The 23,864-nt window shown below is 39.5% G+C and overlaps 2 protein-coding genes across 7 annotated transcripts in view; one reads left to right on the forward strand and one right to left on the reverse strand.

Annotated features, from left to right (window-relative positions):
- The window catches only part of SYNPO2 (synaptopodin 2), a 174,559-nt gene that overhangs the window by 113,225 nt on the left and 37,470 nt on the right, over nucleotides 1-23,864 (forward strand). The gene's annotated exons all lie outside the window — the stretch shown is intronic.
- LOC125093322 (uncharacterized) overlaps nucleotides 1-23,864 on the reverse strand; it is a 166,045-nt gene that overhangs the window by 93,024 nt on the left and 49,157 nt on the right. For 3 of the 6 annotated variants that reach the window (XM_047718322.1, XM_047718321.1, XM_047718320.1), the window contains exons 2-3: nucleotides 8,971-9,191; nucleotides 8,713-8,807 (exon numbers count right to left, since the gene is read on the reverse strand). In XM_047718322.1, coding sequence (XP_047574278.1) covers nucleotides 8,713-8,807; nucleotides 8,971-9,058 — 183 coding nt within the window. In that variant the 5' untranslated portion in view covers nucleotides 9,059-9,191. Of the gene's footprint in view, nucleotides 1-8,712; nucleotides 8,945-8,970; nucleotides 9,192-23,864 lie in introns of those variants that run through there. The other 3 variants (XR_007125206.1, XR_007125207.1, XM_047718319.1) reach the window with 2 other exon arrangements.

Below are 23,864 nucleotides of genomic sequence, written 5' to 3' on the forward strand. Positions count from 1 at the left end.
TAAAGTTACTTTGAAAATTCTGTTCTCATCCTTTACTGTTGACCTCAGAGTTAACTCTCACATATAACCCCCTTTCCTTATTTCCAAGATGTTAGATGTCCTTGATTCCTGCCACAGTGCATTTGCTGGGATGGGGAAGTGGGAAGGCACTGAGGAAGAAGAGAAAAGAGGCTTCCTGGAGGAGATGTGAAGATTCAGGGCAGGGTAGGGTGGGGCATTGGCATGGAGTTTGGAAAGCCCAGAGTTCTGCATTGGGAAGTCATCTAGGACTTGATTAATAATTGTTCTTGCTTGCTTATCACATTTTTATGAAAGTATATATCAGTTAATTGAGGAAAATTACAAGGCCCTGAACTTGGCCCTGAATGTAGATAGTCACCTCACTGGCTTGGTCATATTCTAAACTTTGTGACCTTTGTGCTCTTCAAAAGTATGAATGTGGTAGGTTGCTGACAGATGAAGCATTCACTATTTGTGCTGTAATGACTCTAAGCGGCAAAGCACATTTTAAAGGCAAAATATGTCCTTTTTGGTGAACCAAGAAAAGAGAATTATTTTATCTTGTAATAATTTCTGTCTTATAACAGAGAATGAGGAGGACATATTCTAGTTGAAATAATGGGTTCCTGAAATATCCAACGCTCACTGAAAGTGTAATCTTAGGGAAGCGACTTCACATCTCTTCACTAAGAGACTTAGTTTCTTCTTCTGCAAAGTGGACTTAATAACTCCTTGCCTCTCAGGGCTGTCGTGAGGATTAGAGATAGTGTGTACATAGCAAATGGTTTAGCTGTGGCTCTTGTTATTACTAATTGACCATGTCAAATGATAAGGAGATTAAAATGAGGTTCCTGTTTTCATGAAGATACAATTTAGGAGTGCAGATGTCATGTTTTCTAATAATTAAAATATAAGTTACAAAGTGCCACAGGAGAAACTCAAAGTGATTTTTAATGAGTTCATACACTGCAAATATTTCTCTCTGGAGGGCAAAGGGGGATAATGAAAGGAAGAGCTTCAGGGAGAACAGCCATTTTATATGGAATCTGAAGAGGAAATCGTATTTCAAGACAGGATGAACATTCAGGGAAAAACAGGATGGATTCTAAACACAGAGAATTTTCTTTTAATCTACTACTCTCTTCAAGGTTTGCACTGTTGCCTGACATTTATAAAAGGTTTTCAAGTAGAGATGTTAAATACCAACATGTTCTGGCCCAAGAAGTTGTATTTTCTCTGGAGGATCTGGCAAAGGAAAAGTGAAAGAGCTTTGGAAATGGCTCCTTAAACAGAAAGGAATTTCAAAATATGGCTCTATTTGGGGAAAAAGCAAGACTCTTTTTAATAAGCAAATGGAAATGAACTGGCTGCAGGTCACAGGAGAGCTGCCAATTATCACTCCATCAATCTTTCCTCCCAGGTAGCAGTGTTTGGTGACTTAATGAGGTGATAAGGAGCAAGAAACTGACACATGCAGAGCCGGAGTCAGAAGAAGGGGATATCAGGGAAGGTCATTCCCATTTGAACATTTCTTTGCTTTTAATGTTAAAGAACTTGCTAATAGGTGAGAACCCCAGAGTTAGTGTTAATACTGAGTTTTCTCCCTTTTTTGCCATTTTCAAGGAGAGGAAGACTTCTTGATGACTGCCATATAAATAGGAGACTGCCGAAGACACACATACAGAGACACACACACACACACACACACACAGGTAATGCAACACCCAGGGATCACCACCCTGGATTAATAAAATAGCACAAGCTCATAGTTGTTCACATTACACAAGGTTCCCTTCTCGGCACTGTGGTGTGGTGCTGAAATGCTGTTTAAAAATTTGTGCTGCTGCCTTCATACCATGGCCATATTTTGGAGCCTATGACTTCATCATGGTCTGAGTTGCCAGGGCTGGATTCCAGGAGAAAGGGGAAGGGAGGTAGACAGGAGGGACAGGAAGCAAAATAGGCAGGTTGAACAAATTAAACATTTAATTCCATTTTTTAGAATTCAGTTCTATCATTTGCACAGAAGGTCTGTGTATTGTGCTTTCTCCTTCCTTCTAACCCTCCCTCCTTCCTTTTTTTTTTTTTAACCTTTGACTATTTTCCTTATTTTCAAATTACACACTTATTTGTATCCTTCCTTCTTTCCTCCCTCCCTCCCTTCTTCCCTCCCTTCTTCTCTTCCTCCCTCCCTCCCTCCATCCTTTCCTTCCTTCTTTCTTTCCCTTGTAAATGTTACCATTTGCTTACCAAAATGGAAGCTGAAGCTATAGTTCTGCCATGCCTCCCTACTCCAACCCCAAGCTCACATAATTCCCCTTGGCCCCTACTCCACCCTTCCAGTATAATTATATCATATTTTGTCTGGATCAATATGCAATGCTTAGATTATAAATCTAAGCTCTATGCTGTGATTACTTTTTCCTTTCTTACACAAATGTTTCTCTCCTTAGAATTAACAGCTGTCTTTCCTTTTTAGTGTTCTGTTTGTCCCCAAACTCTTCATCAAACAATTCACCCCCAAACTCTGTCCATCTGTCTAAATAATTCTTCTGATATTTTAAGTCACATCAGGAACTCTATCAGTATCATCTGTTTGGGACACTAGAGTCTCCTGACCTGCTCTAATTTGGACTGGTAACTCTCTTTGCAAGGTGCATGTCTGGTTCCTGGAATCTTTCGTGTATTCATCCTGGGGATTCCTTTTTTCCTCTATCTTGAGCTGATCCCTACTTCCTAGATCCCACATCTTTTTTTCTTGGTCTTCCTCATTTTTATGTCACCCTTCGTCCAGTTGCTCCCTAAGAAAGGGTGCTGAGAGCTAAGTTTTCTGCGACCTAGACTATTGATGGCATCTTTATTCTGTCCTTACACTTAATTGATAATTTCTCTGGGAATAGCATTTTAGCCTGGAAAAGCCTTCTCGGAATTCTGAAGATATTAGTCTGTGCTTCAGTGTTGCTATTGAGAAGTCCAAAGCAATTCTAAAACAAAACAAAACAAAAAAAAGAAAAACAAAAAAAATACCCAAAGCAATTCTGATTCTTGATCGCTTCTGTATGTTAACTTTTCCTTCTGGAAACTTAAAAGATCTTTTTGTGAAATTCATGATGATGTGCCTTGGTTCGTATATATTTTATTCTAGCATATGGGCCCTTCAATTTTAGGATGTTTTCTTGAATTACTTATTTGATGATTTATTTCTTTTGTCTTCTCATCTGAAATTTCTGTTATTCAGACATTGGACCATTTGTATCCATGCTTGAATTTTTTAAACTTTTCCCCTCTATTCTTATCTCTTTATCTCAATATTTAAACCTGTTAGTTTCTAAGAGATTCTAGAATATTTCCTCAACATCATCTTCTAAACTCTGTTGAGCTATTCATTTTTGCTGAGATATTTTTAACCTCTGAGAGTCTTTCTCATTCTTTTCTATATCCTTCTGCTTCATGAATTTCATGTCACTCTGAAGGGATTAGTGACAATGTCTTTTGGTGTTTTCCTCTCCCAGCAGTTTTTATGTTTGCTTTTTGCTTATTTTGGCATGTCTTTTACAACAGAAGGTTTTTTTTGTTGTTGTTGTTTTGTTTTGTTTTGTTTTGGATTATAGACGTTTTCCTTTAGATTAGTAGATAGATTTCCTTGGCTATCTGCTTACTATAGAGTGATCACATTGTGACATTTCTTGGTGAAGTCCTAATATCTCTATTTTTATTAATTAGCTAATCAGAATCTTTCAGTCTCCTTCCAAAAGGGTATGAAGTCCAGCTGCCAGAGTTCTGGGAGCCCAGATTTGGGGGAGGGGGGGTTGTCTCAGTATCCAGTAGTTACACTTTCACTTAAGTCCTTCTTTTAAATATGGCGCATCTACCTTCAACTGTGCCCAGTGTCCTATAGGGCTAACAGAGGACATTTGCTTGGCTGAGTGGGATTAGGAAATGGTATTGGGGGGTTCTAATGTCTTCTTAATCTTCCTGTTTTCATCCCTACCATCATCCTTACTTCAAGAGGGAGCTATTCCCACAAATTCCTGAGTCTTGAGGGAGTTCTACAGAGCACATTGTGTTGCTTTTTGTTTTTTTTTTCCTTTCCTGACATGGGAATTTTGTAGGAACAGCTAAAAATTGCCTTTGTTTTTTATAACAGAGGAAAGTTTTAAAATGGCAAATAAGTATCTACTTTGGGAAAACAATATGGGCAAATAGCATTACTGGGAACCTCTAAACAATTGTTTTGAAATAGCATTAACACCAAGCTTGGAACGTTCAGCAACCATGACTATTATATTCTGCAAAGAGAATAGATGGTTTGATAGTAAAAAGGAAATGCACTGGCCCACAGTATGTCGATGGAGAGAAGCTAGGGTGTCCTCTGAGCTTTAGGCAGAGGCCCTGGGGTGCCAGAAAGGCAAAGATGTCACCTTCCCTAGCAAGAAGAAGCTGTGAGTGAGGGAAAGGGGAAGCAACAACCTACCCAGGGCACACTCATCCTGACACCATAAGCAATAAACAATACAAAACTTCTTAAAGATAAGCCTGAACCTGACGGTGTGAAAGTTGATGTCCTAACCATTGTCCTTTTTACACCTTATAATATATGAAGACAAAAGGAGATTTTGATGAAGAACTTATTCAAGATGGAGTCAGAGTGTTCATCCAAAGGAGACACAACTAACACTCTTAGGAACAGAAAGTCTTTTACTAGAATACAAATTATCCAGTAAATTTATTTTAATAAATCAAACATCAAAGAAAATTAATGCAGGAGCATCAAACTATATTTCTTCTAATCGCACTCTTTCCCATTTTGATATGGATTTCAAATTTGTTAACACTAATTTTGGGGAACAGACAGAACATCTGGTTTATACACTTAAAGGCCAACAACATTATCTCATACTTTTGCTTTTGTTTCAAGGAATATTAACATGTCAAATGTAAATGTGCTAATAAAAGAATCTGTGAGATATAGAACCAGGCACAAGAAACCATTCTTCACACACTTGAAAATGACAAGCAAGGGGCGCCTGGGTGGCTCAGTGGGTTAAAGCCTCTGCCTTCAGCTCAGGTCATGATCCCAGGGTCCTGGGATCGAGCCCCACATCGGGCTCTCTGCTCCGCAGGGAGCCTGCTTCCTCCTCTCTCTCTCTCTGCCTGCCTCTCTGCCTGCTTGTGATCTCTGTCTCAAATAAATAAATAAAATCTTTAAAAAAAAAAAAAAAGAAAGAAAATGACAAGCAAATTGAGTCCGTCAACTATAATTATAGTCCATGAAACATTTGTAAGACACCATTATTAGAGAGAGAGAACAGGGAAGGGGATGGGGAGGGACGAACAAATAAATGAAACAACGTGACATATTTGTTGGTGGATTACATCACTTCTTACGGGGTTAGTTGCCCCTCTCACTATCTGTGCCCCTCTCATTATCTGTGGTTATCATGGCATGTCAGAAAACTAGCCTTTTTTTTTTTTTAAAAGATTTTATTTATTTATTTGTCAGAGAGAGAGAGGGAGAGAGCGTAAGCAAGCACAGACAGACAGAGTGGCAGGCAGAGGCAGAGGGAGAAGCAGGCTCCCCGCCGAGCAAGGAGCCCGATGTGGGACTCGATCCCAGGACGCTGGGATCATGACCTGAGCCGAAGACAGCCGCCCAACCAACTGAGCCACACAGGCATCCCAGAAAACTAGCCTTTTAAGAGGGAGATCAAGTTGCCAAGTTCTTCCTAGTTTCCGGGGCTAACCTGGAAGACAAGTCTAAAACAGCACCTGCTGCTAGACACACTCAGTAGTTGGTAGATGAATGTTTGCCCTCAGGAGTGAGGTGAAATGAGCTGTGGAAACTTGCAAGCACATTGGTCTAATTTTCACTGGCTTTTTATTTCTGTGTAAAGCAAACTCTGAATGAAAGAAATCATGTCTTAGCAAATAGAAGTGAGATTAAACAGTGATGGAGATTATGTTGTGGTATTGTGAATGATGGGTACCAACCCATTCATTTGAAAAAAATTTGAAAAGGTTCGATGTTTTCTTTGGAAATCCAAATTGTTTCATAGTAAGAGGAGAAAACTCAGTATTTCATAAAATTTCTTTTATAATTTGTAAATTAGGAAAGTTTTTGTCTCAAAAAATTAGTACAGTTTATTTTTTTCCTTTAAATTATAATTCATATAGGCTGTTACACAGTTTGCTTGAGTCATCTCAAATGTTTCTATACTGAACTTTAATTCATTAAATTACTTTAATATATTTATCTGCCACCTGATTATTCCATTTCCTCCAAATATTATGCACAACTAATGTAATTTTTGTGGAGACAATTTTTCCTATAAAACAAGCACTTGGTAATTCCATTTCTTTGCTTCAGATTTATGTCCTAATAGAGAGGAAATTGAAATTTCCTCATATTTAGTTTCAAATGAAAATCAAGAACACATGGAAATCCATCATCTTTAGCATGTTAGATTTTGCGACCAGCTAGAGAATAAACATCATAGTTAGGGTAAGGCAGAATTTGAACTTGTGTCATATTTGCATTGTACATTTAGCACAAGTATTGTCAAATGGTACTTGGAGTTTTTGTATGGCTGGAGGCTGTATACGATATTTTTGAAGAACTAGTTATTTGTCTGCATGAACTTCTTATGGATAAAATTTAACTAATGGTGCTTCCATGTAAGCAGTCTTTAGCAGCACTCTGGCTCACATTATATTTACTACTTCTAATCCAGACAGTCTTGCTTTGGAACATCTTTGTTTTCAGAATAATAAAAGTTGTATACTTAAAAGAATATGCCAAAAAATCTCATAATCATGATCACAAACTCATCTTCTAGTCTCCTTGAAAAGTATCATTATTTGGGGCGCCTGGGTGGCTCAGTGGGTTAAGCCGCTGCCTTCGGCTCGGGTCATGATCTCAGGGTCCTGGGATCGAGTCCCGCATCGGGCTCTCTGCTCAACAGGGAGCCTGCTTCTCTCTCTCTCTCTCTCTGCCTGCCTCTCTGTCTACTTGTGATCTCTCTCTGTCAAATAAATAATAAATAAAATCTTTAAAAAAAAAAGAAAAGAAAAGAAAAGTATCATTATTTGAAGCTTAATAGAGTTTTTTCTTAAGATTTTATTCATTTCTTTGAGAGTGAGCAAGAGAGCGAGAGAGCGAGCATGAGCGGGGGAGGAGCAGAGGGAGAGGGAGAAGCAGACTCCCCACTGAGCAGGGAGCCTGATGCGGAACTCAATCCCAGGACCCCAAGATCATGACCTGAGCTGAAGGCAGACGCTTAACCAACTGAGCCACACAGGCACCCCAAAGCTTAATAGAGTTAATGAGATGGTCCTCAAAAGAAAGTTCCTCAGTACAGATCTGCCTATTTGTCACACACACACACACACATACACACACGAAATATTGCCCCCCTCTCCCACGTATTTCCCTACAGCATTTTATAGAAAATAACACCTGCTTCAGGGGCCCCCATGAAACCTGTTAAAAATGCAGATACACACATCCCAGCCTCTGAGATTTGGTTTCCATGGAGGATAGGGAGGGAATAAAAACTGGGTTTCTGCATTTTGAAAGTCCTACCCAGAGATCTGATGTTCACCAAAGCTTACAAACACTAGTCTAGCAAGCCATCACTGGTTGATGAGACTTCAGTACAGCATGTCACCAACCCTAACATGTATATGAATCATAGATGATCTTGTTAAATGCAATTGATCCATCTGGGTTGGGAGCTGCAATTCAATGGTTGTAACAAGTTCTGGGATGATCCCATTGCTACTGGTCTGGGAACCTCACTTTGAATTGAAAAGATGGGACTTTTATAGCCCTTTTGTAGGCAAGCTAACAGGCATTTGTTTTGAAGTACTTTAGGAGATACTATAGTATTGACTGGAGGCCACATTGTGTTGTGAAAGGATAGCCCCTACAACAGCACTCCCTGAGCACTTGCTGTGTCCTAGGTGCTGTGTCTGGGCATCTTAGATCTCCTTTGCCCCTCCTCATAAGGCTAACCTTTATTTGTCCTTCAGGAAACCTTGCCTCCTCCAAGAATCCTTTGTCAGTACTGCCCTAGGTGTGCTCTCATTCCATATTCTGTTGACTTGAATGATAGCAGTTATGTGGGGCTACAGTTACCTACTAATTTATTTATCTTAGAATATAAAGATTTTTTTTTAAAGATGTATATATTTATTTTAGAGAGGGAGAGAGAGTGTGGTGAGAGGGGCCAAGGGAGAGAAGCTTCAGGCAGACTCCCCTCTGAGCACAGAGCCCAGGCAGGGCTTGATCCCACAACCCCTGAAACCAAGTGTCAAGACACTCAACCGACTGAGCCACCCAGGAGTCGAAGAATATAAAGTTATTGCGGTCAATATTCATTACTGACTTCAGAACCCAGAACACCGTCAGTCTCAGAAAACACAATCAGTAAATATGTAGCGTAATTACCTACTTAACTAATTAACCAGTCGAGGTAACAAAAACAAAGCTCTGACTCCATTTTTCTTATATAAACTCAAGAAAGACCTCTGGCTAGGTGAAGAGAGAGTATCTGAGGGCTCTTGCTTGTCCTGGCTGGCTCTGGCCCAAGACTTTTTGGCAAGATGGCGACATTCACCTAGGCTCTCCTCAATCAGAAATAAATAGGAGAAGAATTAGTCAATCACAGCGGGGGCATGACTGGCTTTAAAATGCATGAACAGAACACTTACGTGGACACACAGAGCATGTGGCATGACCCTGATTTCCCTTCTTGAAGTAGGGGATTTGGAAAACACTCCCCGAGCTCCGGCGCGCTCCCCCAGACCTGCCAAGGCAGACAGAGCACATCTGAGCGGCTGAGGCACCTGCCGCATTGCCTCAGCTCTGGCACTTCAGGCTGCCTCTGCTCATGTGCTTTTCTCCATAAATTGCAGCCGAGCCCATAGTTAGGAAAGGTTTAGGTTTTACTGATTGCCTTGTGACTTTACCTCTTCTGGGGCCAGAGAGATGATGGCGAAATGGAGTGATTGGCAGGAGCAGCTGCAGAGTTGCTTTATGGAGTCTAGATGTGACCATTTCCTCTGTCGGGGGAAAGCTCCGTCCTCGCTGATGTGCTGTATTCGATAGGACCTCTTCATTTCCCCCAATACACTGGGAATTCCCTGTTTCTCACTGGAGACCTTTGTTATAATCTCATACCTGAAAGAGACTAGAAAGTACAAAGTACATAATAGGTTTGGGAGTGACTGTTGGCCCCTAGTACTGAGGGAAATGAGACAGATATCGGAGTAAAATTTAGCTTCCTTATATTGTCATTTACTAGGCACACTTGCTGTGTGCAAGACATGCTTGGGGTTGTAAACATACAAGGATCTTTGTATTACGATCACAGTACTCAACGAATTTCACCTAGCCGCTAGTTTGGAAACTGGATGAGGGTTATTTCCAACGCAATTCTAGGGCAGTTATTTCCAATGCAATTCTCCTTCCCTCTGTCTCTCCTCCCACAGACAGTAGACTTTGAATCTCTAGAACTGGGCCAAACAATGAGCTTCTTCATTTCCCTAGGTCAACAGAGTTGCCTTCAGTCAAAATTCACGGTTGGTTTCAGGTGTGCTCTCTCAGTGCAAGTTTTTCAAAAGGCATCCTTTCCTGGTTTCTATCCGCCTTTTCTTCCCTCAGCTGTTTGCCCTTGCATTGCCTTTGATGGAATCTCCTCTTCTCCAGCTCAGAGACCCAGGATGCCGAAGATGGATATCACATATGTCTGTCCCTTTAGATCAGTAGCTATCAAAGTGTAGCCTGCAGTGCTCCGGGGGGCTCTGAGATGCTTTCAGGGGAGCCCTGAGTTCAAATTGACCTTTATAATAACACCAAGGTTGTTGCTTGTCTTTTTCACTGTGTTGACATTTGCACCGATGATGCAAAAAGCAAAGATGGGTGAAGCAAACTCACAGCTTAGCATTCAGGGCCGTGACTCTGACCTATACTAGGAGTCATTGTATTCCTCACTGTCACCAGGTGACGTAAGAAAGAAGATTCTGTTTTGTATAAGGATATTCTTTATAAGGCAGTAAAAGCTTGCATTTTTTTTTTAAAGATTGTATTTATTTATTTATTTAGAGTGTGAGTGCAGGGAGGGAAAGCAGGTGAGAGAGAATCCCAAGCAGACCCCGCACTGAGCCCCGACACGGGGCTCAATCTCAAGACCAGAGATCATGACCTGAGATCGTGACCTGAGCCAAAATGAAGAGTTGGACACTTAATCAACTGAGCTACCCCAATGCCCCAAAGCTTGCATATTATTTTCTTGAGCACACATATTTTTAATATTCTATGTGACAAAATGAAAATATATATAAAGCACTGTGAATACTGAAGAACAATGTTTGTCCCGAGGAAGCACTTGGACAGTCCTTTCAGTTGCAAGCTTTATTAGCCATTTTTCTCTTGAACACCATTTTTACTTTAAAGAATAACTCACAGACCCACTGTGATTAATCAGACTGGGTATTCAGTAGGTACTTTCTAAAAAAGGAGCAAAATGAACCTGTAACTTCAAGGAAAACACTGCCAGTATTTGAACTTTCAAGGGAAAATTAAGTTTCATCTGCCACTGTGAATTTGACAGCTTCTCAATACTTAAAGACCTCTCTGATAAGAACATTGATTCTATTAAGGAGGGTGATTTTGCCTATTTGTGTAATGAAGTGTGTCAATATTTGGAAGATCTGCATAACTCAGTGAAACCGTATTTTCCAAATGACAGTGTGTGGTTAACAGAATCATGAGTGGGTAAAAAGTCCATTCAAAGCACAAAATATGGCAATGGATTTTAATGTAACCAAGTATGGAAAGTTAATTGCTATGGTTTTAAATTTCACATTGCAACTTTAGAAACTACCAGTTGTTGAGTTTGATGTAGTATCAAAGGAAAATACCCCCAATTATCAAAAAGCTACAAAAACACTCTTCCTTTTTCAAACTACATACATACATACGTATACATACATGTATCTGTGTGAGGCTAGATCTTTATACACTTCAGTCAACACAACGTAATACAACTGAACGAAGAAGCACATACGAGACTTCAGCTGTCTTCTGTTAAGCTCAGATACAAAAGAGATTTACAGAAATGGAAAACAATGTCACTATTCTCACTGAATTATCTGAGTGTTAAAAAGCATGGATATTTTTCATAAAAACATATTGCTTACATTAACAGACCAGTTATTATATGTTATAATTAATTAACACAATTTGTTAAGTGTCTCACTTTTTATTTCTAACATGGTAAATATCAACAGAACCCCAAGAACAAAATATTTTTAAAGTTTGCTTTCATTTATTAGATTGCAAATGGGTCTTAAGGCCAAAAGGTTTGAGAATTGTTGCTCTAGGTCACACACTCTTAAATACTGATGCCGGGCTAAATGAAATTCCAGTTAAACCAAAGCTCTGAAGGTGATCATTTAACCCGGCTCTTCACTTGAAAGGGCACAGTCCTTGATTAACTTGCCCCTGGCTTCTGCATCAGCTAGCTTTTCCTTTTTGCAGCCAGATGGCTCAGCATGTCCTGTGGCTGGGTTGGTGGCAAGTATTCCAATTATGTGAAGACAGTATTAACATTGTCTTTTACCCCACTTTCCTACTGAAGTAAATGTTCAGTGCAATCAGTGACTTTCTTGGATTACTATGCAAAATATTTATAAATTTGTACTATTCACAGTTCTTTAATTAAAACCTCCTCAACAATTTTACATGATTCTTTCCAAAAATAGAAGCACCATGATACCTTATATGTATGTATGCATGCATGTGTAATATGTGTATGTGTGTACTGCAGTTCAACAATGCATAGAATTAGCAATCTGGAGGGGATTTCTTTGTTGTCCTGAAAGGAAAACGAGTCCCTGAGACCCTAAATGCCTTGTGGAATGATTTGGTTGCTTAATTAAGGTATGATCTCTTGTTTGCTACTAGACCAAAATAATAGAATTTACACATTTTTTAAAAATCTGTACTCTTGTCATGAGGAGGACATTTTTCATGTAATGTCTGCCTTCTTTATCTGTAGTTTTATTATGTGCAACCTGAAGAAAAAACTGCTTTATCTAGTTTAGTCAAATATAGTAAAACTGCAGAGGGCTGTAGAGCTGTGGAGAAACAGGGCATTCCCAAAAGATACAATTTATGGATATGTGAGACATACTCAGTGTCTAAAACTAAACCATTTCAGTAAAAACACCAATACAAGCAAAGTTTTTAGGGCCTCAGATTATGAACTCTAATCCAGTACCTAATGAGGCGATGCCTCAGATCCAGTTAAGCCTTTAAATAGCAGATCTTTTGTTTTAGCTATTTATTTTAGCTATTCTCTAAAAGGTATATTTTTCTGCATCTCATCAATCTAGTAAAGATGACTTGAACATTTTAAATGACTTGAGATCACTATTACTAATGTCCACTCTTTTACTCAAATACAATAGAGGCATCCAGTCCCATTGAGCATGAGAGTTCTTACGCCTTCTTTAAATGATCCTGTATCTGGAGTCTCTCTCTCTCTTTTTTTTTTTTTTAAGATTTTGATGTGTTTTTTTGCCTTTTACCTTCTTGATTTGACATTGTATTAACTATAGTATCTACCTCTATGCAGGACACATGTTTGTCTCTCTACTTCTAATTTTCTGTAAACCAAATGAAAAACCTTATTAGAAATGTGTAAACTTGATGGGGTGCCTGGGTGGCTCAGTGGGTAAAGCCTCTGCTTTCAGCTCAGGTTATGATCTCAGGGTCCTGGGATTGAGCCCCGCATCGGGCTCTCTGTTCTGCAGGGAGCCTGCTTCCCTCTCGCTCTGCCTGCCTCTCTGCCTACTTGTGATCTCTGTCAGTCAAATAAATAAATAAAATCTTAAAAAAAAAAAAGAAATGTATAAACTTGAACAAATAGAGTGAGAAAGGGCCCCAGACACTTACAGTGATGCACAGAAGTCTTAGTGAGCTTTATTTATTACTGTATTTTGACCACTTAAAAGACTGTTGAGCTTACTTATAGGGTTTTTTTTTTTTTTAAGATTTTATTTATTTATTTTAGAAAGAAAGAGAGCATGCATGTGCATGGTGGCGGGGAGCGCAGAGGGAGAAGCAGACTCCCCATTGAGCAAGGAGGCTGATGTGGGACTCTGTCCCAGGAACCTGGGATCATGACCTGAACCGAAGGCAGACCCTTAACAGACCAAGCCACCCATGGGTCCCTTATAGGTTATTTAGATGACTGACTAAATTGGTATTAGGTGAGGTATTAAAGCATCATAATTATTTAGCAAATAGTCATGTGCACAGTTAAAAAAAATCCTAAAAATAAACAGATATTTGAAAGTAGTGAGTTCTAGTTCTGTTGCCTTTTCTGAGTAAGTTTGCTTCTCCTGATTACATATTTATCTAGTCTTAGATTTCACATAGGCTTTTAATGAATTCTTTAAAAAGTATTTTTAAAAAAATTCTGTATAAATGCTTATAGAAGGCATGTTCCTTATGGGTCAAAAGTCTTCCTACAGTCTTTCACATTGAATCCAACAAAAAAGCAGACAGGGACATGTCCGCATAGGCTCTGATCCATCAGTATTTTCCTGAAAGAGCTAGGATGTTTACATTCTTCGGAAGAAAAGAAGAGCAGAGAATACCATTCCATATTTGTACTTGTTGGTTTTCTAGCATGATGGTGGCTGCTCAGTAAGAGCTCACAGCGGTTACATTGCAGTCTCGTTTCTGCCTGTGAAATCACATTGGTATGCAGATTCTGAAGTATGCAGCCCATGGATTAGGGCCCTCATTGCTGTCAAAGATAGTTATTTACTCCGGGAATCTTTCCAAGGTTGCTACCAGGAATGCTTTTTACTTTTATGGAGACTTGGTCCCTAAGGGTAAAGACAGTCGTCCAAAAGGAAAACTTCCTGCCCAGTGTCTGTACATATATTAGTGACCTGAGCAGTAAAGTTCATAGCCTTCAAACCAAACTCAACATGAAAACAGGTTATTGAGCTTGAGTTGAGGTACTGAGGTACTGAGACTTCTGTAACTGAAAAATTCTAGTGTCTGTTTGCATTTGCACTCGTGGCGTGATGTGAATATAGTTTAAGATTTATTGTCACTATTTAGACAAACACTTTGTGAAGTGAGTGCCTTATTCAATTCTTTATGCACTTGAAGAAAAGACTCATTTCCTTTTAGGAATCAAGTACTGTCCTTTCAGAACATTTGCCTGAGATAACTGTGCATGTTGATAATCATCTCCCTTTTCTCCGTACAAATTCTTCACAAAGTTCTTATTTCTCTTGCATTGATTTCCTAGTATGTACTCTATAATTGCTTTTCTGAATTGCCTTCTTTGTCCTCAGTTTTCGTCTCCTCGGCCTGCCCTTCCTCCTTTATTCTTAGCAGATGGTGGCCTCATACCATTTATCTGGTATATGTTTCTGCATCATCTCTCCTGTCTTGAATATTGGAGGCTGTATCCATTTTTTTTTTTATCTGTATTTGGCTAGTCACCCCTCTTCTCTCTCTTTTTTTTTTTTAATTTTATTTTTTATAAACATATATTTTTATCCCCAGGGGTACAGGTCTGTGAATCGCCAGGTTTACACACTTCACAGCACTCACCATAACACATACCCTCCCCAATATCCATAACCCCACCCCCCCCAACCCCCCTCCCCCCATCAACCCTCAGTTTGTTTTGTGAGATTAAGAGTCACTTATGGTTTGTCTCCCTCCCAATCCCATCTTGTTTCATTTATTCTTCTCCTACCCCCTTAACCCCCCATGTTGCATCTCCTCTCCCTCATATCAGGGAGATCATATGATAGTTGTCTTTCTCCGATTGACTTATTTCGCTAAGCATGATACCCTCTAGTTCCATCCACGTTGTCGCAAATGGCAAGATTTCATTTCTTTTGATGGCTGCATAGTATTCCATTGTGTATATATACCACATCTTCTTTATCCATTCATCTGTTGATGGACATCTAGGTTCTTTCCATAGTTTGGCTATTGTAGACATGGCTGCTATAAACATTCGGGTGCACGTGCCCCTTCAGATCACTACGTTTGTATCTTTAGGGTAAATACCCAGCAGTGCAATTGCTGGGTCATAGGGTAGTTCTATTTTCAACATTTTGAGGAACCTCCATGCTGTTTTCCAGAGTGGTTGCACCAGCTTGCATTCCCACCAACAGTGTAGGAGGGTTCCCCTTTCTCCGCATCCTCGCCAGCATCTGTCATTTCCTGACTTGTTAATGTTAGCCATTCTGACTGGTGTGAGGTGATATCTCATTGTGGTTTTGATTTGTATTTCCCTGATGCCGAGTGATATGGAGCACTTTTTCATGTGTCTGTTGGCCATCTGGATGTCTTCTTTGCAGAAATGTCTGTTCATGTCCTCTGCCCATTTCTTGATTGGATTATTTGTTCTTTGGGTGTTGAGTTTGCTAAGTTCTTTATAGATTTTGGACACTAGCCCTTTATCTGATATGTCATTTGCAAATATCTTCTCCCATTCTGTCAGTTGTCTTTTGGTTTTGTTCACTGTTTCCTTTGCTGTGCAAAAGCTTTTGATCTTGATAAAATCCCAATAGTTCATTTTTGCCCTTGCTTCCCTTGCTTTTGGCGATGTTCCTAGGAAGATGTTGCTGCGGCTGAGGTTGAAGAGGTTGCTGCCTGTGTTCTCCTCAAGGATTTTGATGGATTACTTTCAACACATTAATAAAAGAAAGAACAAGAATCATATGATACTCTCCATAGATGCTGAAAAAGCATTTGACAAAGTACAGCATCCCTTCCTGATCAAAACTCTTCAAAGTAGGGATAGACGGCACATACCTCAATATTATCAAAGCCATCTATGAAAAACCCACCGCAAATATCATTCTCAATGGAGAAAAATTGAAAGCTTTTCCGCTAAGGTCAGGAACATGGCAGGGATGTCCGTTATCACCACTGCTATTCAACATAGTACTAGAAGTCCTAGCCTCAGCAATCAGACAACAAAAGGAAATTAAAGGCATCCAAATCGGCAAAGAAGAAGTCAAACTATCACTCTTCGCAGATGATATGATACTATATGTGGAAAACCCAAAAGACTCCACTCCAAAACTGCTAGAACTTGTACAGGAATTCAGTAACGTGTCAGGATATAAAATCAATGCACAGAAATCAGTTGCATTTCTCTACACCAACAACAAGACAGAAGAAAGAGAAATTAAGGAGTCCATCCCATTTACAATTGCACCCAAAACTATAAGATACCTAGGAATAAACCTAACCAAAGAGACTAAGAATCTATACACAGAAAACTATAAAGTACTCATGAAAGAAATTGAGGAAGACACAAAGAAATGGAAAAATGTTCCATGCTCCTGGATTGGAAGAATAAATATTGTGAAAATGTCTATGCTACCTAAAGCAATCTACACATTTAATGCAATTCCTATCAAAGTACCAACCATTTTTTTCAAAGAAATGGAACAAATAATCCTAAAATTTATATGGAACCAGAAAAGACCTCAAATAGCTAAAGGAATATTGAAAAAGAAAGCCAAAGTTGGTGGCATCACAATTCCGGACTTCAAGCTCTATTACAAAGCTGTCATCATCAAGACAGCATGGTACTGGCACAAAAACAGACACATAGATCAATGGAACAGAATAGAGAGCCCAGAAATAGACCCTCAACTCTATGGTCAACTCATCTTCGACAAAGCAGGAAAGAATGTCCAATGGAAAAAAGACAGCCTCTTCAATAAATGGTGTTGGGAAAATTGGACAGCCACATGCAGAAAAATGAAATTGGATCATTTCCTTACACCACACATGAAAATAGACTCAAAATGGATGAAGGATCTCAATGTGAGAAAGGAATTCTCTCTCTTTTTTTTAAAGATTTTATTTATTTATTTGACAGAGAGAGAGAGATCACAAGTAGGCAGAGAGGCAGGCAGAGAGACGGGGCGGGGGGGTGGGGAAGCAGGCTCCCTGCTAAGCAGAGAGCCGGATGTGGGCCTTGATCCCAGGACACTGAGATCATGACCTGAGCCAAAGGCAGAGGCTCAACCCACTGAGCCACCCAGGCACCCACCCCTCCTCTCTTAAGCTTCTGTGTCTGCCCTTAATTCTATCATTCCGTATCGGTTCTGGGTTCATTCTCAGAAAATAGAAACCTCTCTAGTTGTTTTAGTCAGAAATTCAATAAGTACTTGTAGAATTGTTGAAAGATCTGGAAAGGCAGGCTTGAGGAAGGGCCTCCAGGAATGACTTCAAACAACTTGGCACATCTGGCTACCCAAGGGACTGGCAACATTTGCCACAATACGGAAGCAGCAGAATCCAGGGCCTGGCTCTGGGTCTGGGGTCACACACCTCAGCGATGATCTGGGATTAAGAAGCTGCCAGCAAATATGTTGTATCCAGAGTAAAATCGTCTCTCAGATCTGCACCAGCAAAACGGGTGTCTCACAGTCTTAATGGAGAGGGCTCCACCATACTCAATCCCGAATACAAGTTTTCTTGCAGCTACGCCCACTGGGTTAGAACTACATCCCACCCAGAGCCCTGGCTGCAGGAGAATCTGGGATATGCTGTTACCTTCTCAGCCTCTGTGACATTTGAGGCACACACAAATGAGCTTGGGACACAAGTTGAGCAGTCTATTCAGTACTGCCACGGTCTTCTCCACTGACTTTTGATTTACTCAGTTATTAGTTACAGTTCATATTTATTTATCATATTCTAGGGATTTTTGCAAGTCTTTTCTTTTCCCCTCCATTTTACTGTTTCAATTTTTGCACTAAGTTCCAGGATGCCTTTTGCTTCCCACGATAAAGATTTTCCTGGGGTTCTTACTGCTTTTATTCCATTGTATTCTGCTCCTTGTTTTCTTTTGCCTTGTCATCTGAAACTATATTGCTATTTGCTATTGATTTCCAGAAATACTGTACCACCTAAACATGAATTCCTGACATCTTGTGACCTCATCTTTGGTGCTAGGCAACTCACCACCAAAGATGGAGGTTTGGAGTTCAGAACGTGGAGAGCAAATCCTTTTAAAAGTTGGATTATCGGGACGCCTGGGTGGCTCAGTTGGTTAAGCAGCTGCCTTCGGCTCAGGTCATGATCCCAGCGTCCTGGGATCGAGTCCCACATCGGGCTCCTTGCTCGGTGGGGAGCCTGCTTCTCCCTCTGCCTCTGCTGCCACTCTGCCTGCCTGTGCTCGCTCTCTCTCTCTCTCTCTCTGGCAAATAAATAAATAAAATCTAAAAAAAAAAAAAGTTGGATTATCTCCTTAATTTCTAAAACTTAATCTATGATCATCACCGCCCTTGCTGAGCCTCCCAGTGACCATTCTGACCATTTCTCTGGTCAGCTGAGGAGTACAGACCTGCGTAGGGCTGTAGTGTGAGAGGGGTGAGGGAATGCTTATTGAGTCTCATCTCAGAGATACAAGGAGGGTTTTGTTGAAGGCCTGAAGGGGAGAACTGAGGAAAGATTGAAGCTTCAGCAAGAGCTGCTAGATCATAGACTACTTCCAATTTCCATCAAAATGTTTTAATTTCTGAAATTTTACTTGTCTGAGACCATCTCCCTCATCCTCTTTTAGTTATCTCCAGGTCCCTGAGACTCCATGTTACGGACTGAGAATAGCCCACATGCGATAGGTTAGACTTATGCTAATTTCCTCTTTCTTTCTAATATATTTTAATAAATAGAGTAATGGAATCTAAGAAAGAGATTGTCTTGGTTCTGCCACTTACTGTGACATGTTCCAACAGGACTTGTCAATGAGCTACACATGAAAAGGTAATCCCTGAGACAAGATTTAGTTTCACCGACAGCAAGCTGACACAACTGATATGCCATTTACACAAGACAGAATAGTTTAACTACAAAGTTCTGTGTGAATTCAAATCTGATACCCGCTTTCTGGTCAGTTCTGGAAGACTTGGAAATGAAGTGATAATAAAAGAATAGAAAAAGAAGCTTTTTGCATTTTGCCAGGGAATTATTAATTCCTAAAACCAAGTTAGCATTGTTGAAACTTCTCAGATTTATTCTTTGAAATGAAAATAATGTTGAATTTCCCAGAGAAGGTCTAACTTTCCATGTTCACTTGGTTGTAATAAATCTCTCCTCCTGTGGATCAAGAAAGCTTTTTTCTGCTTTTTTTGCAGAAAGCAAAAAAACACAGTCTTTGGTAAATATTTACATTACCAGTATCTCTTAGTTCTGTGGTCTGATTAGACTGAGAGATGCTAATAGAGCCTACAGTGTTTTATGGATAGAAACTTCCTATCTGTCTAATGTGTTAGATATGGAATGAAATGTCTAAGGGAATGTTCTCAAGAAAAAGGCCATGCATCACATGCTCATATATGTATGTTGTGTCAAATCACAGTTTGCAAAAGATAATTATACTTGTTCGAATTTTTAACATATTGGGTTATAATATTGAGTATTTTCCAATCTTTAAAGAATATCTTATATATAAATCTTAAAAGAAAAGAAGACAAAAGAAAGCCAAATAAAGCAAAATCTGTCTTTCCCAAATTATGGACTGACTTGGCAAGTTCTTATTTCCTCCCTGACTTTCTTTACAGCCTCTGCTAATTGTTGCTACACTCCACTCTCTCTTTAAGATACATGGTAGGGGTGCCTGGGTGGCACAGTTGGTTAAGTGTCCAAATCCTGGTTTTGGCTCAGGTCTGATCTCGGGGTTGTGGGGTCAAGCCCTGTGTGGGGCTCCATGCTTAGCTTGGAGTCAGCTTGGGTTTCTCTGTCCCTCTCCCTCTGCCCCTTTCCCCTCTCAAATCAATTTTTTTAAAAAGATTCATGGTAGAGAATTCAGACTATTAACTACAGAGTCAATGTGTATAATGGTTAAAAACACACGCTCTCAAGTCAGATTCCCTGGGTTCAAATTCTGATTCTTGCTATGTGATTTCAGGCAAAGTACCTAATTTTCTGAGTCACTGTCTTTTTATCTATAAAATGGAAGTAAGGTAGTCCATCTGAACACTCACAAATGGAAGTGTACATATTCTCATTGAAGTTCTATGGGGATAAATGGTATAAGCATGTAGAGGGCTTAGCATAGTAAGTGCTCAGTGAAGATAAGCTACTAGTATTTAAATATTTGTATTGTTATTTCTACCAGGAAACAATAAATAGGCTTGTCTTCTTCCACCTTTCAGTTATAAAATGTGTACTTACTGAGGAAAAGACATATACAACATTTATCTTTAGATTATGATGAACTGATGCCAAATATAGGCATAAAAACTGAAAATAAATCTGGATGTTTTCAAACATCTTGTAGACAAAGCACCACCATTTTATAGCTTTTCTTTTCACTTGGCATGTTCATTTCGTGTGTGGGGGGGGGCGCACATGTATGGGAAACCCACTCATTTTTATCCATTTGCCCCTTCTCGTGCACATGTAGGAGCTGTATGTGGGTAATGGAACTTAGTACATATTATTTCTAATCTTTTTAACTATCTAGAGAAATAAAATTCATTAGCTCTATTTTACACTTGAGAAAACTAAAACTCAAAGATGTAATATGACTTATCTAAGTTCAGTCAGCTAGTAATCATTGGAGCCACACAATTGAAACCTCTCTTTCTTCCGAGTTGCCATTCTCTCCCACTATGTATTTTATGAATCGAGGACTAATGGCCTAAGAACTTCTTCTGGTTGATAAATTCACTGAGGGGCACCTGGGTGGCTCAGTGGGTTAAAGCCTCTACCTTCGGCTCAGGTCATGATCCCAGATTCCTGGGATTGAGCCCCACATCGGGCTCTCTGCTCAGCAGGGAGCCTGCCTCCCCCTCCCCCTCTGCCTGCCTCTCTCTCTGTGTGTCAAATAAATAAATAAAAATCTTTAAAAAAAAATTCACTGAGATTTAGCATTGTCAATGCTAATGATCTGCATATCCAAACTTATTACTGACAGTAATATTTCATTTTCACAAATAAGAATATTTTCAGGAATTGGAATTTTTACTCACATACGTAGTAATACACAAATATATACATTCTAAAATACCTGATTACGTGCAATGTAAAGTGAGGATCTTTTGTACGCTAATAAATGAACCGTATTGGTAAAGTTGGTGATTGCAAAGATATGTCTGGGCATAAGGGACACTGTCATACCATCTTGTTTGTTTTGGTCATCCTATTAGAAATGGAGGAAGAGTAGTCCTTCAGAAAAACCTTTGTGGCAGGAACAATATCACCACATTGAACATGGTTCTTGAGGAAATTATTTCCTGCTGTTCAGGAATTGCAGTTCTGCCGCAATTGATTCTGAACGTTGGCTTCAGAATGTGTGCTCTGAGGAGATGCTAACTACTCCTCCCATGATGCTTTTGCTTATTCGGATACCATTAAAAGCTCCACTTGACTTGTGTTGCTTCCCGTCAGGCAACACATGTTTACATGAGAGACAGGTCTGTTAAATTGGAGTTTATTTCTCATCCAAGGATCAATTTTTCATCTTGTTCCACAAACCCATAAAGTTGTTTAAAATTCACACAACGTACTGCAGATAAAAGGGAGACCCCCTCTCCCCACCCCTGAGATTGGGCCTTGAGCGCTACAGGGTATAATGACACAGCTGTCTTACAAACATAAAACCTCTTTGGTCCTTCAAAGGATGAATTTCCTGTCTGTGTTCTAGTACATCTGACTCAATTGAATGAATGGGTTTATGCTTTAAATAATGCTTTATCATCCACCTCATCTTACTTTACAAAAAAGTAAATAAATAAATTTAAGTCACTGAAATGTGACTTAACTCTAACCGTAGCTTAAATGTTCATTGTTGCATATCGTTTTATCCTGACTTATTAACAGCTCTCTTGTGATTCTTTATCTTAATTATATGCAAGACAAAATGAAACAAATATATTTGGCAGGTAAATAGATATTTTTCAAAATTGGGGGCATATTCTCTTTCTCATTACTTTTATTGCTTCTTATAGCCGTGCAAATATTTTGCAATGAACTAGTATGTTCTTCCAAAACAAATAAAAATGAGATAGTTTTGTCAGAAAATGGGAAACCACTGTAAATTATAATTTCTGACAGTCAAAGGACAGACCTTCCCACAGCAAAATTAACTGAATCACTTTAAATTTCCCTAGTGTCATCGTTTTGGCACTTAAAGATATCTTCTACTTTCAAGAGTGCCACTTAACCTGTAAATGCACCTGGAAATAGAAACTTAAAACTTGTATTAGCCAACTTGTCGATTATTGAGTAGTGGGCAGCTGTTGGAGGGAAGTTGAAATACATTTCATGCCCAGTCAGAAATGAGTCTGGCTATGAAAACATTCTTCAGGAAGTATTGCTGACCAGGCTTTGATCTCTCTGAACTCAGAATCTTGATTTGAATAGTCAGAAAGGGATCATCTTGGTGGAAAATATCTAGAATAGGATCTTAAAGTATGTTAAGTTTCAGATTGTATGACACGTTACATGGTTCATGGGGAACTAGTAGACTCACATTATAAAATGACATCTAAACACATTAGTATCACTTAGGGTCCAGCAGGAAATAGGTGGCATGCTCAAAGGAGTAATTAAAGATACTAGAATGTAGGGACTAAAGACAGGTTTAGGTGAACCAAAAATGATAATGAAGTGCCTGGAGATAGAAAGTGGGAAGCTATTATTACCGTTAGGCCTGAAGAAGCAAGAAGATGGTATGTGTTACTGGAATATAACAAGACTGAAGGCAAGGGAGAGGGGCAGACGGACAGGAGCTGTGACTCTCGAAATGGAGGAACAGAACCGTTGCCAAACCATGACCCAGCACATTCAGTAAGGAGAACATCTGTCTACCTGATCTCTTATTCTTCTTGCTCTTTGATCTCTTCTTGGGCCTTCCTGTTGACCAAATCCAGCCAGGAATAGTGCACAGGGAGCTCAGCCAATGCAGTCTCTAGGAGCCAATTCCCCACTGGCACAATGCAGCACCGAGGAGGGAGGAGAATGAACTTGGAAGGGCACAGGGAGAATAATCAGCATAACATTTTGCCATATTCTGAATTATATGGGATATAAACCTCCAAGTATTCCTCACTAAGGAGCTGGTGAGGGCTTTCTGCCATTATTCTACTCCTCTGAATTTCTCTTTTCCAAGTTCTGAAAGTTCTTTGTTAGTTTTTTATTCAGTTTTTGTTCCATGTCATTCTGGGCAAGAATATGAGGCAATCTTTATAGCAGGGATGTTTTTGTTATTTGCAAAATCATCCTTTTTTTTTCTTTCCTTTTTGCTAAACATTGCTTTGTACCAAGACTTGAATAGTTGATTTCAATACAGGATTTTTCTCTTTGACATAATTCTTAGTATCCTGGCTGCCTAACTTCCCCATTACGCTGGGATGGCTTTCACTAGTTCACTTAGCTGTACATCTCTTTCCTTACACTGTCCTTCCTTACAGCTCCTTCTTACAGCCAGCATTCAGCCCATCTCCTCAATAGGAAAGGCTTTTCACACTTTTTTGAATGTGAGAGGTCACTCTCTGACTGGGGTCAACCTTCACAGTGTGACAATTATTTTCAATGTAAACTCCATTATTTTAACATGTCTGCCCTCACTTTTCTCTATTCTTTATTTCTTTGATTCCAGTTCCTTTACTATAGATTTGCTTTCCTTTTCCATTCACCTACAATGCTATGAATTAAATGTTGACATGATGGCGCATTATACATTGTGTGTGTGAGAGGGGTAAGAGGGGTTTAAGTGGTCTTCTGGGTCAACAGATGGATTAAAAACCAGGGCTGATTTTATAGATTACAGATCTACTTAACTCCCAAA

The sequence above is a fragment of the Lutra lutra genome, chromosome 2 (genome assembly GCF_902655055.1).
Source record: "Lutra lutra chromosome 2, mLutLut1.2, whole genome shotgun sequence".
Taxonomy (NCBI): Eukaryota; Metazoa; Chordata; class Mammalia; order Carnivora; family Mustelidae; genus Lutra; species Lutra lutra.